Source organism: Coregonus lavaretus (assembly GCF_964263955.1).
Source record: "Coregonus lavaretus genome assembly, chromosome: 1".
In the NCBI taxonomy this organism is placed as follows: Eukaryota; Metazoa; Chordata; class Actinopteri; order Salmoniformes; family Salmonidae; genus Coregonus; species Coregonus lavaretus.
Genome location: NC_139988.1, coordinates 85227743 through 85243094, shown reverse-complemented (window position 1 = coordinate 85243094; position 15352 = coordinate 85227743). Strand labels below are relative to the sequence as shown.

The 15352-nt window shown below is 42.5% G+C and overlaps 1 protein-coding gene across 1 annotated transcript in view; it reads right to left on the bottom strand.

The window, feature by feature from the left end:
• Positions 1-15352, bottom strand: part of LOC311134263 (neurexin-1a-like) — a gene marked incomplete at both ends in the record, with an annotated part of 94026 nt that overhangs the window by 52517 nt on the left and 26157 nt on the right. Inside the window, 2 exons of the mRNA XM_084167886.1 lie at positions 4015-4038; positions 4569-4870. Of these exons, the coding sequence (XP_084024012.1) occupies positions 4015-4038; positions 4569-4870 (326 nt within the window). The remainder of the gene's footprint in view (positions 1-4014; positions 4039-4568; positions 4871-15352) is intronic.

The following is a 15352-nucleotide window of genomic DNA, read 5'->3' as shown; positions in this document are numbered from 1 at the left end:
ACTGTGAGAGACAGAATCTAAAACAAAAATCCAGAAAATCACATTGTATGATTTTTAAGTAATTAATTTGCATTTTATTGCATGACATAAGTATTTGATACATCAGAAAAGCAGAACTTAATATTTGGTACAGAAACCTTTGTTTTCAATTACAGAGATCATACGTTTCCTGTAGGTCTTGACCAGGTTTGCACACACTGCAGCAGGGATTTTGGCCCACTCCTCCATACAGACCTTCTCCAGATCTTTCAGGTTTCGGGGCTGTCGCTGGGCAATACGGACTTTCAGCTCCCTCCAAAGATTTTCTATTGGGTTTAGGTCTGGAGACTGGCTAGGCCACTCCAGGACCTTGAGATGCTTCTTACGGAGCCACTCCTTAGTTGCCCTGGCTGTGTGTTTCGGGTCGTTGTCATGCTGGAAGACCCAGCCACGACCCATCTTCAATGCTCTTACTGAGGGAAGGAGGTTGTTGGCCAAGATTTCGCGATACATGGCCCCATCCATCCTCCCCTCAATACGGTGCAGTCGTCCTGTCCCCTTTGCAGAAAAGCATCCCCAAAGAATGATGTTTCCACCTCCATGCTTCACGGTTGGGATGGTGTTCTTGGGGTTGTACTCATCCTTCTTCTTCCTCCAAACATGGCGAGTGGAGTTTAGACCAAAAAGCTCTATTTTTGTCTCATCAGACCACATGACCTTCTCCCATTCCTCCTCTGGATCATCCAGATGGTCATTGGCAAACTTCAGACGGGCCTGGACATGCGCTGGCTTGAGCAGGGGGACCTTGCGTGCGCTGCAGGAGTTTAATCCATGACGGCATAGTGTGTTACTAATGGTTTTCTTTGAGACTGTGGTCCCAGCTCTCTTCAGGTCATTGACCAGGTCCTGCCGTGTATTCTGGGCTGATCCCTCACCTTCCTCATGATCATTGATGCCCCCACGAGATGAGATCTTGCATGGAGCCCCAGACCGAGGGTGATTGACCGTCATCTTGAACTTCTTCCATTTTCTAATAATTGCGCCAACAGTTGTTGCCTTCTCACCAAGCTGCTTTCCTATTGTCCTGTAGCCCATCCCAGCCTTGTGCAGGTCTACAATTTTATCCCTGATGTCCTTACACAGCTCTCTGGTCTTGGCCATTGTGGAGAGGTTGGAGTCAGTTTGATTGAGTGTGTGGACAGGTGTCTTTTATACATGTAACGAGTTCAAACAGGTGCAGTTAATACAGGTAATGAGTGGAGAACAGGAGGGCTTCTTAAAGAAAAACGAACAGGTCTGTGAGAGCCGGAATTCTTACTGGTTGGTAGGTGATCAAATACTTATGTCATGCAATAAAATGCAAATTAATTACTTAAAAATCATACAATGTGATTTTCTGGATTTTTGTTTTAGATTCCGTCTCTCACAGTTGAAGTGTACCTATGATAACAATTACAGACCTCTACATGCTTTGTAAGTAGGAAAACCTGCAAAATCGGCAGTGTATCAAATACTTGTTCTCCCCACTGTACATACATATCTCATTTACATAACTATTCACACCCCTAAGTCAATACTTTGTAGAAGCACCTTTGACGGCAATTACAGCTTTGAGTCGTCTTGGGCATGTCTGTATCAGCTTTGCAAATCTGGATTTGGGGATTTTTTCCCATTATTCTGCAGTAAACAGCAATCTTCAAGTCTTTCCACAGATTTTCAATATGGAATAAGTCAAGGGGTATGAATACTTTCTCGAAGGCACTGTATGTATATACTGTATTCTAGTCATGACTCATCCCATATAACTACTGATGTACAAACCTTTTCTATTCATATACTGTCCATACTGTCTATAGACACCATCATTTACATGTACATTTATATTCCAGACTCTGACATTGCTCATTTTGACATTTCTTAATTTTTTTCTTAAAAAAAAAAAAATCTGGATTATGTGTGTATAGTTTATTTAAAAATTATTGCTAGGTACTACTGCACTGTTGGAGCTAGAAACACAAGCATTTTGCTGCACCTGCAATAACATCTGCAGATCTGTGTACGTGACCAATAGACTTTGATTTGATTTGTAGCTAGGACATTGCACGGGATATACATGTTATGCAAGGGAGAGACTTTACCTGAGTCCAAATTCAAGTCAACACTGGCCGAGCTCCAAGTCATGGAAATCGTCGAATCCTGGAGTCGAGTACTACAACATTGTGGCCTTAAACCATTTAACCAATTTTACCAAGTTCTCTGCCCCCAGGGCATCATGGACAAGATGCTATGCATCTACATTCTGCCCTGGGGGGTGACCTTCACCCCTACATTTCTTTCCTCGTGGCAATATGCCTCCTACCAGTCAATGCAAATATTTAGCTAAAAGCTAGCTAGCTACGTTCATTATTTTGCCAGCTATGGTATTAGCTTATACAGCTAGTTAACATTAGCTGACTAATAGGCAATTTATGCTTCTTGCTGAATCTATTGCGTGGAGCATTGCATGGAGGGAAATTGGAACTCCCCATTCCATACACAGACAATGGTGGTTTGGCAAATTGGGGGAGGTGTTTCTTGTAGATTCATTGCCTCACTTCCGAATCTCCACTCTGAAGACCTCAAAAAGCATAAATTCTCTGCTGTTCTGCCTTAATATCACCACGCGCACAAGGAAAGAGAGTAGGTGTATTCAGTTCACTCGGTGCAACGGGAGGGCGGAATTTGACCCCAAATCAATGTTCCCTATTGTGAATTTTAACTTCTTATGGAAATATTTAACCTAAAGAAAAGCAGCACTCAGTCTTCTCTGTCAGTGGATCCACAACACATTTGGACCTTCGTAATCGATCTGCCATGAGAACAACCAAAGGAATAAACATTGGTTCTATAAAACGCAAACAAGCTTGATGTTGACTAGTTCATTAGCAACAATGGCTAACCCACCGAGTAGTTTACAGTAACATGTGTAGTCAGCTCAGGCTGTAGCTAGCTTAGGCATCAGTAGCTAACAAGGATTACCCTGGCTATATTTCATTAGCATAAGTACCTAACCAGGATTACCCTGGCTATATAGCATTAGCATAAGTACCTAACCAGGATTACCCTGGCTATATAGCATTAGCATAAGTACCTAACCAGGATTACCCTGGCTATATAGCATTAGCATAAGTAGCTAACCAGGATTACCCTGGCTATATAGCATTAACACAAGTAGCTAATGTGGTTAATCAGGCATGTGTTAGCAAGGCCTCAACAGAGGCTCAGCAGCCACAATCTGTTAGTGTGTTAGGTAGTAGTTAGTATTCTGATAGTAAATGTTGTTAATGCTGTTAGTAGTGTTGAGTTTAGTGATAAACAAGATGCTAGTAGTGATGATAGTGTTGAGGTTTGGAGTTTGTGAGGGGTAGGGGCTATGGGTTAGAGTGTGTGTATGTGTGCGTGTGGAGTGGGGAGTTAGTCAGATTAGCAGGTCTGAATGATGTGACACATACACTGACTCACACACACAGTGTTAAATGGGTTAGTCATTCCACACACATGCTGCCGCCTCTCGCTGCATGCAGTCAACTGCGGGAGGGAGATAGGAACAACAAAACAAAACAACAACAGAAGAGCCAGGGCTCAGCAGCAGGATGGACAGCATGCAGAGGAGGAATGGAGAAATAGAATAGGAGGAAATTAAAAAGGGGGAAGGAGGTTGGCCTCTGTCTCGTTGTCTAATAGACAAACCAGAGAGGCAGGAACTGAAGTTGCACCATGCAGGTGGAGTGGCCAATTGCGTGCAGCTGAGGAATGAGCCAATCAGGACGCCTACATGTCAACCACGGGGAAAATGGGGTGAACGTCGGAAAAAGGTAAAAGGAAAGGTCGAAAAAAAGAGTGTGGCTAGGAGGAGGGATTGTTAAGCGTAGAGTACCAACCGCCGTCATCCTGTTCTAGTATAGTTTTAGTTGTTCTACGGCTCAGAAAATAATAGAGTAACCGAAACTAGGAAAGGATTAGAATTATATCTACCAAACAATGGAGTTTGTTTACCATAGCGTGTCCAATGCCTGAGTGCTTTGTGGAGAGGGGGAGGAAGGAAAGCAAAAAGTGTGAACAGAACAACATCCGTAAAGGACAAAGAAAAGGTAGAAGGCCAGTGGAGGTTAGAGAGGAGTGGAAAAGGCTAGGAGAAGGCAACAGGTTAGTAGTATGACACATTCCATGGATGGAGGTTAGTTAGTATTACTATCAGGTTAGTAAGTAGTTAGTAGTTAGTGGTTGGTGCACACAGGCAAACAGCAGAAGACTACAGTTAGGAGCACCATAGTGCCCCCAGCCCTGACGCTAACACACACACACACACAGTGAGTTTAAGACAAATACACCCTCTTTCTCGCTGCCTGTCGTTCCCTCTCTCACCCTCTTTATCCCTTTCTCTTTCTCCCTATAATCCCCCCTCTATAACCCCCTCTCTCTATAACCCCCTCTTTCTATAACCCCCTCTCCCTATAACCCCCTCTTTCTATAACCCCGTTTCTATAACCCACTCTCCCTATAACCCCCTCTCCCTTCATCTCGCCCCTCCCCTGCAGTTGCCAGGTTACCTGTCTCAGGTTGCGCGTGACCTTGACATCGTGCCAGGAGTTATCGTTAAACTTCCCGTTAACCGGCTCCACCAGGGCCTCGAAGGCCCCGGACCCCAGGTTGATGACCAGTGACACGGCCCCGTTCTTTAAGGCCAGGTTGACGTAGTCGGCTGACTTGCCCGTGTGGAGCATTAGGCCGTTCCTCTGCAGGGTCTTAAAGCTCAGGGTGATCTCATCACTAGAGGACTGGATGGGGCTGGGAGACAGGTCAAAGCAGAAATACTCTGACCCCTTAAAGGTTGCTACGTAGTCCTCACGGGCTGGAGAGGGGAGGGAGGAAGGAAGGAAGGAAGGAAGGAAGGAAGGAAGGAAGGAAGGAAGGAAGGAAGGAAGGAAGGAAGGAAGGAAGGAAGGAAGGAAGGAAGGAAGGGAGGGAGGGAGGGAGGGAGGGAGGGAGGGAGGGAGGGAGGGAGGGAGGGAGGGAGGGAGGGAAAGAGAGAAAGAGAAACAGAAACAGAGACCAGTCAATGTTGTTAATGTATATTTATAATATAATATCATGGACCTCATGATAAACAGCAATGTTGGTGTCAAATGGAAACCTAATAACCTGAGACATGTTTCTATCTTACTCTTTGGTTGCTCATCCAGTAGTCTGATATGAGTTGAATGGATCATTCATGAGTGGGTTGACATTAAACCATATGGATCTGTCGTGATGCTTCGCTTTCTGATGCATTCAACAGTCATTATAAAATCTGTCACATTGATTACAGAGGGATTCTGTTTAGAGAGTTTGAAATTATGTGTGTGTGTGTGTGTTCTTAAGCACCTATCAGCAACCAGCCATGCCATATCATTTAGCATAATAGAATCAAATGTATGCCAGTATGTGTGCCAGTATGCAAGTGTTAATAGAAATGTATTTGCCAAAGTGTGTGACCATGTGTGTGACTGTGTTCTGGGCGTAATTACCAGCAGCGGTGCGTGGGTAAAGTCACTGAGGAAGCCAAGCCAAGCCAGAAAAAAAGCAATATTACAGCCAAGCCAGAAAAAAAGCCATATTACAACCTATGTTGTGATAATTGCGTTGTTTGCTCTATAACCCATTCGTTCATACGCCACCGTGATGTACAATGAGGCTGTGACAACAAAAAGACAACAGTCACACAGTGGCGGAATAAATTCACTACACATACGTTTGTTTCATCACAAAACCGGAGAGCAACCTCTGTCCAATGAAGTCCACGAAGAAAATATTGCGTGTAACAAATAGTTACATGACCTACAGCATGGTCAAGCAGGTTAATGTTTTCGACAGTTTACTAATCAACTACTGAGCACTGGAGCACTGCCTCTGCTATTCCAGCACCATTTCAACTTAAACATCATCAAATCAACTAGGCTATATATACTTAGTTTAATACAGTGAAAACCAACTTAAAGATACACAAAAGGATTTAGTCCATTCAATGTTGCTAAATATAATGCGGCTGTCCATGGTACTGATTTCTGTCTGTCTGTGTGTGCAACATGCGCAAGTAAAACAAACAATTATTCACCCTACTTGTAGACTAGTTGAACGCCAATGTCATCCTCCTCTCTTTCATGTTGGCAAAACAGTCGGCTCTGTCATACAGTACACTTTTAGTTGTTGTCATAGGCTACCTAGCTAAAATGCTTGCTAGCTTAACTTCCTTGCATGGGCAACAATGAACCAGCTAAGTTAGCTAGCTAGCTAGTGTTAGACTCTAGCTTGAAATGTACTGATTCATGTTACCATACCAGAATGCATTAATTACTTTACATGTATAAGGAATGTACAGAAGTCGGAAGTTTACATACACCTTAGCCAAATACATTTAAACTCAGTTTTTCACAATTCCTGATATTTAATTCAAGTAAAAATGCCCTGTCTTAGGTCAGTTAGGATCACCACTTTATTTTAAGATTGTGAAATGTCAGAATAATACTAGAGAGAATTATTTATTTCAGCTTTTATTTCTTTCATCACATTCCCAGTGGGTCAGAAGTTAACATACACTCAATTAGTATTTGGTAGCAATGCCTTCAAATTGTTTAACTTGGGTCAAACATTTCGGGTAGCCTTCCACAAGCTTTCCACAATACGTTGGGTGAATTTTGGCCCATTCCTCCTGACAGAGCTGGTGTAACTGAGTCAGGTTTGTAGGCCTCCTTGCTCGCACACGCTTTTTCAGTTCTGCCCATACATTTTCTATAGGATTGAGGTCAGGGCTTTGTGATGGTCACTCCAATACCTTGACTTTGTTGTCCTTAAGCCATTTTGCCACGATTTTGGAAGTATACTTGGGGTCATTGTCCATTTGGAAGACCCATTTGCGACCAAGCTTTAACTTCCTGACTGATGTCTTGAGATGTTGCTTCAATATATCCACATAATTTTCCTTCCTCATGATGCCATCTATTTTGTGAAGTGCACCAGTCCCTCCTGCAGCAAAGCACCCACACAGCATGATGCTGCCACTCCTGTGCTTCACGGTTGGGATGGTGTTCTTCTGCTTGCAAGGCACCCCCTTTTTCCTCCAAACATAACAATGGTCATTATGGCCAAACAGTTCTCTATTTTTGTTTCATCAGCCCAGAGGACATTCCTCCAAAAAGTAAGATCTTTGTCCCCATGTGCAGTTGCAAACAGTAGTCTGGCATTTATATGGTGGTTTTGGAGCAGTGGCTTCTTCCTTGCTGAGCGGCCTTTCAGGTTATGTCGATATAGGACTCGTTTTACTCTGGATATAGATACTTTTGTACCTGTTTCCTCCAGAATCTTCACAAGGTCCTTTGCTGTTATTCTGGGATTGATTTGCACTTTTCGCACCAAAGTACGTTCATCTCTAGGAGACAGAATGCGTCTCCTTCCTGAGTGGTATGACGGCTGCGTGGTCCCATGGTGTTTATACTTGCGTACTATTATTTGTACAGATGAACGTGGTACCTTCAGGCATTTGGAAATTGCTCCCAAGGATGAACCAGACTTGTGGAGGTCTACAAAAATAATTCTGAGGTCTTGGCTGTTTTCTTTCGATTTTCCCATGATGTCAAGCAAAGAGGCACTGAGTTTGAAGGTAGGCCTTGAAATACATCCACAGGTACACCTCCAATTGACTCAAATGATGTCAATTAGCCTATCAGAAGCTTGTAAAGCCATGACATAATTTTCTGGAATTTTCCAAGCTGTTTGAAGGCACAGTCAACTTAGTGTATATAAACTTCTGACCCACTGGAATTGTGATACAGTGAATTATAAGTGAAATAATCTGTCCGTAAACAATTGTTGGAAAAATTACTTGTGTCATGCACAAAGTAGATGTCCTAACCGACTTGCCAAAACTATAGTTTGTTAACAAGAAATTTGTGGATTGGTTGAAAAACAAGTTTTACTGACTCCAACCTAAGTGTATGTAAACTTCCGACTTCAACTGTATATGTTGGGGTCAATGAAGGGTAGATGGGAACTAGGAATATGGAAAGAGAGTAGAAGCTTCATATTCTGTTCCATGTTTCTGAGGAGAGAGGTGAACCGTAATTGTTAGTCTCTAATAAGGCAGGCAGGCTGCGGAACTAGGGAGGAGTGAGGAATGCATCTCGAAGGGAAAGTGAGAAGAAACCTCTGGGAGGGGGGCCAGAGAGGCCCACCACAATGTCTCTCCTACTGTAGTAATATCTCACACATACATTCCACACCCACAAAGGTTTTAGTAACAGGCAGGGCTGTGACTACACCAGTGAGAGGAACCAATTAAATTTCTTCCTAACAACAGACATTTAATGGTTGTCTAGATGTGTAAGGAGTTGACCCCGCCTATTAGAAGGTTATAAATATATGTGCTTGTGTAATCATGCCTAATCTTTGCAGCTGTATGACCCAGTGGGTGAATAAACTTGGTTTGAGCTTTTTCTAGTTTGTCCGTTTGAGTTTTTACTCAGTTTGTTCAGAACCTAACAGTTGGCGTTGTCGGCAGGATTCACCACAATTTATAATCGAACTGGAGAGTCTGAATCAGTGGAACAGGAGCCGGCACATAAAAACAAGGTAGGCAGAATTCCTACACCTGTTACTACTCATTCTGACATCTTGAGGAGTCGAGAGTTGTAGGCTGAATACAAAATTATGGGATATGGATCTAGAAAGCCTGAGATTATTCAGTAGTCCCATTGTGTTACGACCGGTTGTAGATTTAGGGTAAGTCCCGAACAGGGTGGTCCCTGCGGAGGATAGGTCTTTGGAAGGGTAAGTCCCGAAAGGGTAAGACCCGAAAGGGTAAGTCCTTGGAAGGGTAAGTCCTGAATAGGGTGTTCCCTGTGGAGGGTAAATCCCAAGTGGGGTTGATTCCCTGCTAGACCCATAAAGGGGTGTGTAAATTATCATGCTTGTGTACTAGTACGGTAGGTTGTAGAGAAGTGTTCCACGTAGAAGGACAAAGGAAGGAAGTGCATTCAGTGGAAATAGGAGATCTCTGAGAATATTTGTGTTTAAAGATGGAACATTGTCAGTGAGTTGGAATGTGGATGGTGATAGAGGTTGCCAATAAGTTCTGGAGGAGAGCCTCATCCATGGTTGTAAAAGCAATAGAATATTAGAACATTGTTTGAAAGTGATTTGTGTGTTTTAGCAGTAGCAATAAGGAGAGAGGTCAGTTTATGCCCTATTGGGGTGGGGGAACCGTGACAGATTATGTGGAAATAGGAAGACAACTGTGAATAATTTAGGTTATGTGTGTTGTCACAACAGTGATATTTGAGGCGTGACATTGGTATAAGACATTAGGTCTCCTGTATTCTGCAGTAGAAAATTGGCACACACTTCAGTATTGTTTTTAATACAAGGTATTAGGTCCCGTGACCAAATGATTAGGCACCTACAGTTGAAGTCGGAAGTTTACATACACTTACAGTGAGGGAAAAAAGTATTTGATCCCCTGCTGATTTTGTACATTTGCCCACTGACAAAGACATGATCAGTCTATAATTTTAATGGTAGGTTTATTTGAACAGTGAGAGACAGAATAACAACAACAAAATCCAGAAAAATGCATGTGAAAAATGTTATAAATTGATTTGCATTTTAATGAGGGAAATAAGTATTTGACCCCTCTGCAAAACATGACTTAGTACTTGGTGGCAAAACCCTTGTTGGCAATCACAGAGGTCAGACGTTTGTTGTAGTTGGCCACTAGGTTTAAGATTTCGTCATTAAGATTTCGAGGCTGACGTTTGGCAACTCAAACCTTCAGCTCCCTCCACAGATTTTCTATGGGATTAAGGTCTGGAGACTGGCTAGGCCACTCCAGGACCTTAATGTGTTTCTTTTTGAGCCACTCCTTTGTTGCCTTGGCCGTGTGTTTTGGGTCATTGTCATGGTGGAATACCCATCCACGACCCATTTTCAATGCCCTGGCTGAGGGAAGGAGGTTCTCACCCAAGATTTGACGGTACATGGCCCTGTCCATCGTCCCTTTGATGCGGTGAAGTTGTCATGTCCCCTTAGCAGAAAAACACCCCCAAAGCATAATGTTTCCACCTCCATGTTTGACGGTGGGGATGGTGTTCTTGGGGTCATAGGCAGCATTCCTCCTCCTCCAAACACGGCGAGTTGTGTTGATGCCAAATAACTCAATTTTGGTCTCATCTAACGACAACACTTTCACCCAGTTCTCCTCTGAATCATTCAGATGTTCATTGGCAAACTTCAGACGGGCCTGTATATGTGCTTTCTTGAGCAGGGGGACCTTGCGGGCGCTGCAGGATTTCAGTCCTTCATGGCATAGTGTGTTACCAATTGTTTTCTTGGTGACTATGGTCCCAGCTGCCTTGAGATCATTAACAAGATCCTCCTGTGTAATTCTGGGCTGATTCCTCACCATGTTTCTTCCATTTGCGAATAATCACACCAACTGTTGTCACCTTCTCACCAAGCTGCTTGGTGATGGTCTTGTAGCCCATTCCAGCCTTGTGTAGGTCTACAATCTTGTCCCTGACATCCTTGGAGAGCTCTTTGGTCTTGGCCATGGTGGAGAGTTTGGAATCTGATTGATTGATTGCTTCTGTGGACAGGTGTCTTTTATACAGGTAACAAGCTGACATTAGGAGCACACCCTTTAAGAGTGTGCTCATAATCTCAGCTTGTTACCTGTATAAAAGACACCTGGGAGCCAGAAATCTTTCTGATTGAGAGGGGGTCAAATACTTATTTCCCTCATTAAAATGCAAATCAATTTATAGCATTTTTGACGTGCAATTTTCAGGATTTTTTTGTTGTTATTCTGTCTCTCACTGTTCAAATAAACCTACCATTAAAATGATAGACTGATCATTTCTTTGTCAGTGGGCAAACGTACAAAATCAACAGGGGATCAAATACTTTTTTCCCTCACTGTAGGTTGGAGTCATTAAAACTTGTTTTTCAACCAATCCACAAATTTCTTGTTAACAAACTATAGTTTTGGCAAGTCGGTTAGGACATCTACTTTGTGCATGGCACAAGTCATTTTTCCAACAATTGTTTACGGACAGATTATTTCACTTATAATTCACTGTATCACAATTCCAATGGGGTCAGAAGTTTACATACACTAAGTTGACTGTGCCTTTAAACAGCTTGGAATATTCCAGAAAATTATGTCATGGCTTTACAAGCTTCTGATAGGCTAATTGACATAATTTGAGTCAACTGGAGGTGTAACTGTGGATGTATTTCAAGGCCTACCTTCAAACGCAGTGCCTCTTTGCTTGACATCATTGGACAATCAAAAGAAATCAGCCAAGACCTCAGAAAAAAAATGGTAGACCTCCACAAGTCTGGTTCATCCTTGGGAGCAATTTCCAAATGCCTGAAGGTACCACGTTCATCTGTACAAACAATAGTACGCAAGTATAAACACCATGGGACTACGCAGCTATCATACCGCTTAGGAAGGAGACGCGTTCGTCTCCTAGAGATTAACGTACTTTTGTGCGAAATGTGCAAATCAATCCCAGAACAACAGCAAAGGACCTTGTGAAGATGCTGGAGGAAGCGGAAGAACAACATCCCAACCATGAAGCATGGGGGTGGCAGCATCATGCTGTGGGGGTGCTTTTCTGCAGGAGGGACTGGTGCACTTCACTAAATAGATGGCATCATGAGGAAGGAAAATGATGTGGATATATTGAAGCAACATCTCAAGACATCAGTCAGGAAGTTAATGCTTGGTCGCAAATGGGTCTTCCAAATGGACAATGACCCCAAGGAAACTTCCAAAGTTGTGGCAAAATGGCTTAAGGACAACAAAGTCAAGGTATTGAGGCGGCAGGTAGCTTAGTGGTTAACAGCGTTGTGCCAGTAACCGAAAGGTCGCTGGTTCTAATCCCAGAGCCGACTAGGTGACAAATCTGTTGATGTGCCCTTGAGCAAGGCACTTAACCCTAATTGCTCATGTAAGTCGCTCTGGATAAGAGCGTCTGCTAAATGACTAAAATGTAAATGTATTGGAGTGGCCATCACAAAGCCCTGACCTCACTCCTATAGAAAATGTGTGGGCAGAACTGAAAAAGCGTGTGTGAGCAAGGAGGCCTACAAACCTGACTCAGTTACACCAGCTCTGTCAGGAGGAATGGGCCAAATTTCACCCAACTTATTGTGGGAAGCTTGTGGTAGGCTACCCGGAACGTTTGACCCAAGTTAAACTATTTAAAGGCAACGCTACCAAATACTAATTGAGCGTATGTAAACTTCTGACCCACTGGGAATGTGATGAAATAAAAGCTGAAAGAAATAATTATCTCTACTATTATTCTGACATTTCACATTCTTAGAATAAAGTGGTGATCCTAACTGACCTAAGACAGGGAATTTTTACTAGGATTAAATGTCAGAAAATGTGAAAAACTGAGTTTAAATGTATTTGGCTAAGGTGTATGTAAACTTTCGACTTCAACTGTATATCTTAACTACTCTCCGGGAAGTGGGTATCACTACCTGGAAAAATAGTTAAAAGTGGCGTGTATTAGAGCCGTGGGTGAGGGAATCTAAAGTCCCTAGACACCGTCGGGAGAAGCATCGAAATAATAACTATTGAAATGGTGACCGGCAGCCCCAATCCTCCCTTTAAAGGGGGGCTAGAGGAAGAAAAGTTTAACAAAGCCACTGAAAGGCGCTGAAAAAGGAGCATGAGCATTCTACCAATTTGGCTCAAATATGGGAAAAATTGAGTAAACTGGATACAATTGGTTAGCACTTCACTGCTGACGGAAAATTCCAATCTAATAAAGAAATTCAGAGGTGCTATTGTGAGTTGGCACAATGACATAAAATACAATTCTAAAGCACAATACACCAACGTTTTGATGTGAGCGTTCTATGAATAGAAAAGCAAAACCGATAGAACCAAAATTATTAGATGTACTCAGCATCAAAAAAGAGTGGGTGCGTGAGTACATTGATAGAATTTGTACGTATGCTTTGATGGTAGGTTTGAAACCTGTTGTCAACAATGCTATTGCGGGGGTAGTGGACCAACATTCTCACTGGGATGAAAGTGCAAGAAGCTTTGAGAGTGGAATCTAATTCCGCTCACTTAGCAGCCGTGCGGGTGGTTAATACAGACGCAGTGAAAGTCACTAAAAGTAGTTTAAACGGCCAAGGTAAGACAAAGAAACAGAAAGAAAAGGGTAGCGAACCTACGCTAAGGCGCAGGGCGATAGAGCCCTGTTTTAGATGTGGGACCATTGGTCATTGGAAGAATGAGTGTAGGGTAGTACTGGAGCCTACTGCACTCCTGGAGGGAATGCTGCGATGCAGACGGTTGCCGCATTAACAAAAGAAAAGAGCAGACCCTCTTGAGAGCAGCGGGGCAGGGGAGCTTGACAATAGGCTCAATTTGCGACAGGAAAAAGTATTACATTTAGCTGGGTAACAGGGGCAGAATGGAAAGCGATCCAACTACTAACCATGTCTCTGACCATAGCACCAGTAACAATACCTGGATCATTTTACACTTGAAACGGGTGTGGAACCAATTTTGGGGTTGGATAATCAATGCGAAATGCCAGGGGAATGGATTCAAAAAGGTAACAAGTTAAAATTGGCACGGCCAAACACTCCTTGCAAGTTCAGAAAATCTTGTTATATTTTAATCTTGTGAGCCACTTTATTCTGAAATAGCTTTATAGAATTGAGGAAAGGGAGGAGGGGTCCTCATGAGAAATTAGAGTGGAGTTCATATTGTGAATAATTGTAATTGTAGAGTTTAAAAAGCAATTGTGTCAAGAGCCAGCATTGGGGTTACCAAACCTAAAATTACCGTTAAAAAAATGTTGTTCATAAGTAAGAAGGACATTGTAGTGCAGTGGTTGTGCAAAATCATGGGGGAAAAGAGAGACCAGTCATGTACTGGAGTAAATCGTTAGACTCAGCGGAGAGAGGAATGCCGCCGCGTCTGAGGGCAGTACAGGCGACAGAAATGATTTTGCATAACACTGCTTCGATTACAATGGCCAAAATGTAGCTCTGTCTCGATTTAGTGCATATTAATCTTAAAATAGTAGACATTAATGAGTGTGAAGCAAATAGTGAATATCCAACGGAGTTTGGTAATAGTATATACAGTAAAGAGTGGAGGGAGGACAGTGGCCTCCCTGTGAACAGATGTTATCATGTTTTCTTTTGTCTGTAATTAATTTTTAGTTGCCGATTAAGATTGGGCAAAGTGAAAGCTAACAACATTTTTATTTTCTCTTTTAGGAGAGGATGGGGTGTCCCTATCTCTCCCTTTGAAATGTTTTCCGAGGCTGTTGTCTTGGGAGAGCAGTTAGTAAAATTCTGCAGTTCTATTACGTATTAAGGTACTCAGCTCCCAATCAAGTAAGGCCTGGCCATTTGTCTGTTTTTGCCCTAGGTGTTACCACACACCCATCAGCAGATGCACAGACAACCCACCTGTTATGAATATTTGTTAGTGGTGTTAATACTGTATTTTATTTATTTGTGTGGGGACTTCTTATTTGGTTTTAGTGGGTTCTTCACAGGTTAGAAAGGATGCCCCTTAAAGGGCACACAAATGACATTTTCTGAAGTATCTATTGTCCGAATTTAGGTTACATACATCTAAATTCTCCTAATAAGAAATTTGCTGAAAAACCCAATGTAAACATGGTACACAGAATGTTTAAAATGTCTTTAAATAATGAGTTTGAAGTACAGGGAAATAAATGGGAAAGAACACTCACTTAATGGTATTGAATGACCTCTGACCTCTGTTCTGACTTCCTGGTGAGGCTTGATCACCCTCGGCAGAAGGCTAGAGACACTGGGTGAGATTTAAGCATAATATGTAAATGCTGGTAAATATGAAGAAGTGTATTGCTGTTATTGTTTTGTTTGTGTCTTTGCTTCAATACAAATCTCACCAGATTGGGTCTGCTGTATGGTCGGGATGTCTCCCTAAAGGTTAGCCCTCTAACTCCCTGACCATGTAACTCTGCGGTGAGGTCGCCAATATGATAGGGGAGTATAAACCAATTTGAAAAATGGTTTCAACAGTGTGTTGCTATTCTCTTTGACATTTGTCTTAGACATTTGTATCAAGAATATTGGGAATGTAATAATTTGTCATACAGTGAATAGTTTGTCTGGATTTCCTGAATCAGAAATATCCTAAACTAAACTGTTGTTCTGGTCTGTCCTCTCTCGAGGTTATGGCGAAGGTGACCACAGATGGTAAATAGATGCATGAAAGGAATAATTCGACCAAAAACAGTGTGAGCCTCACCCCCCCTCGGCTGAA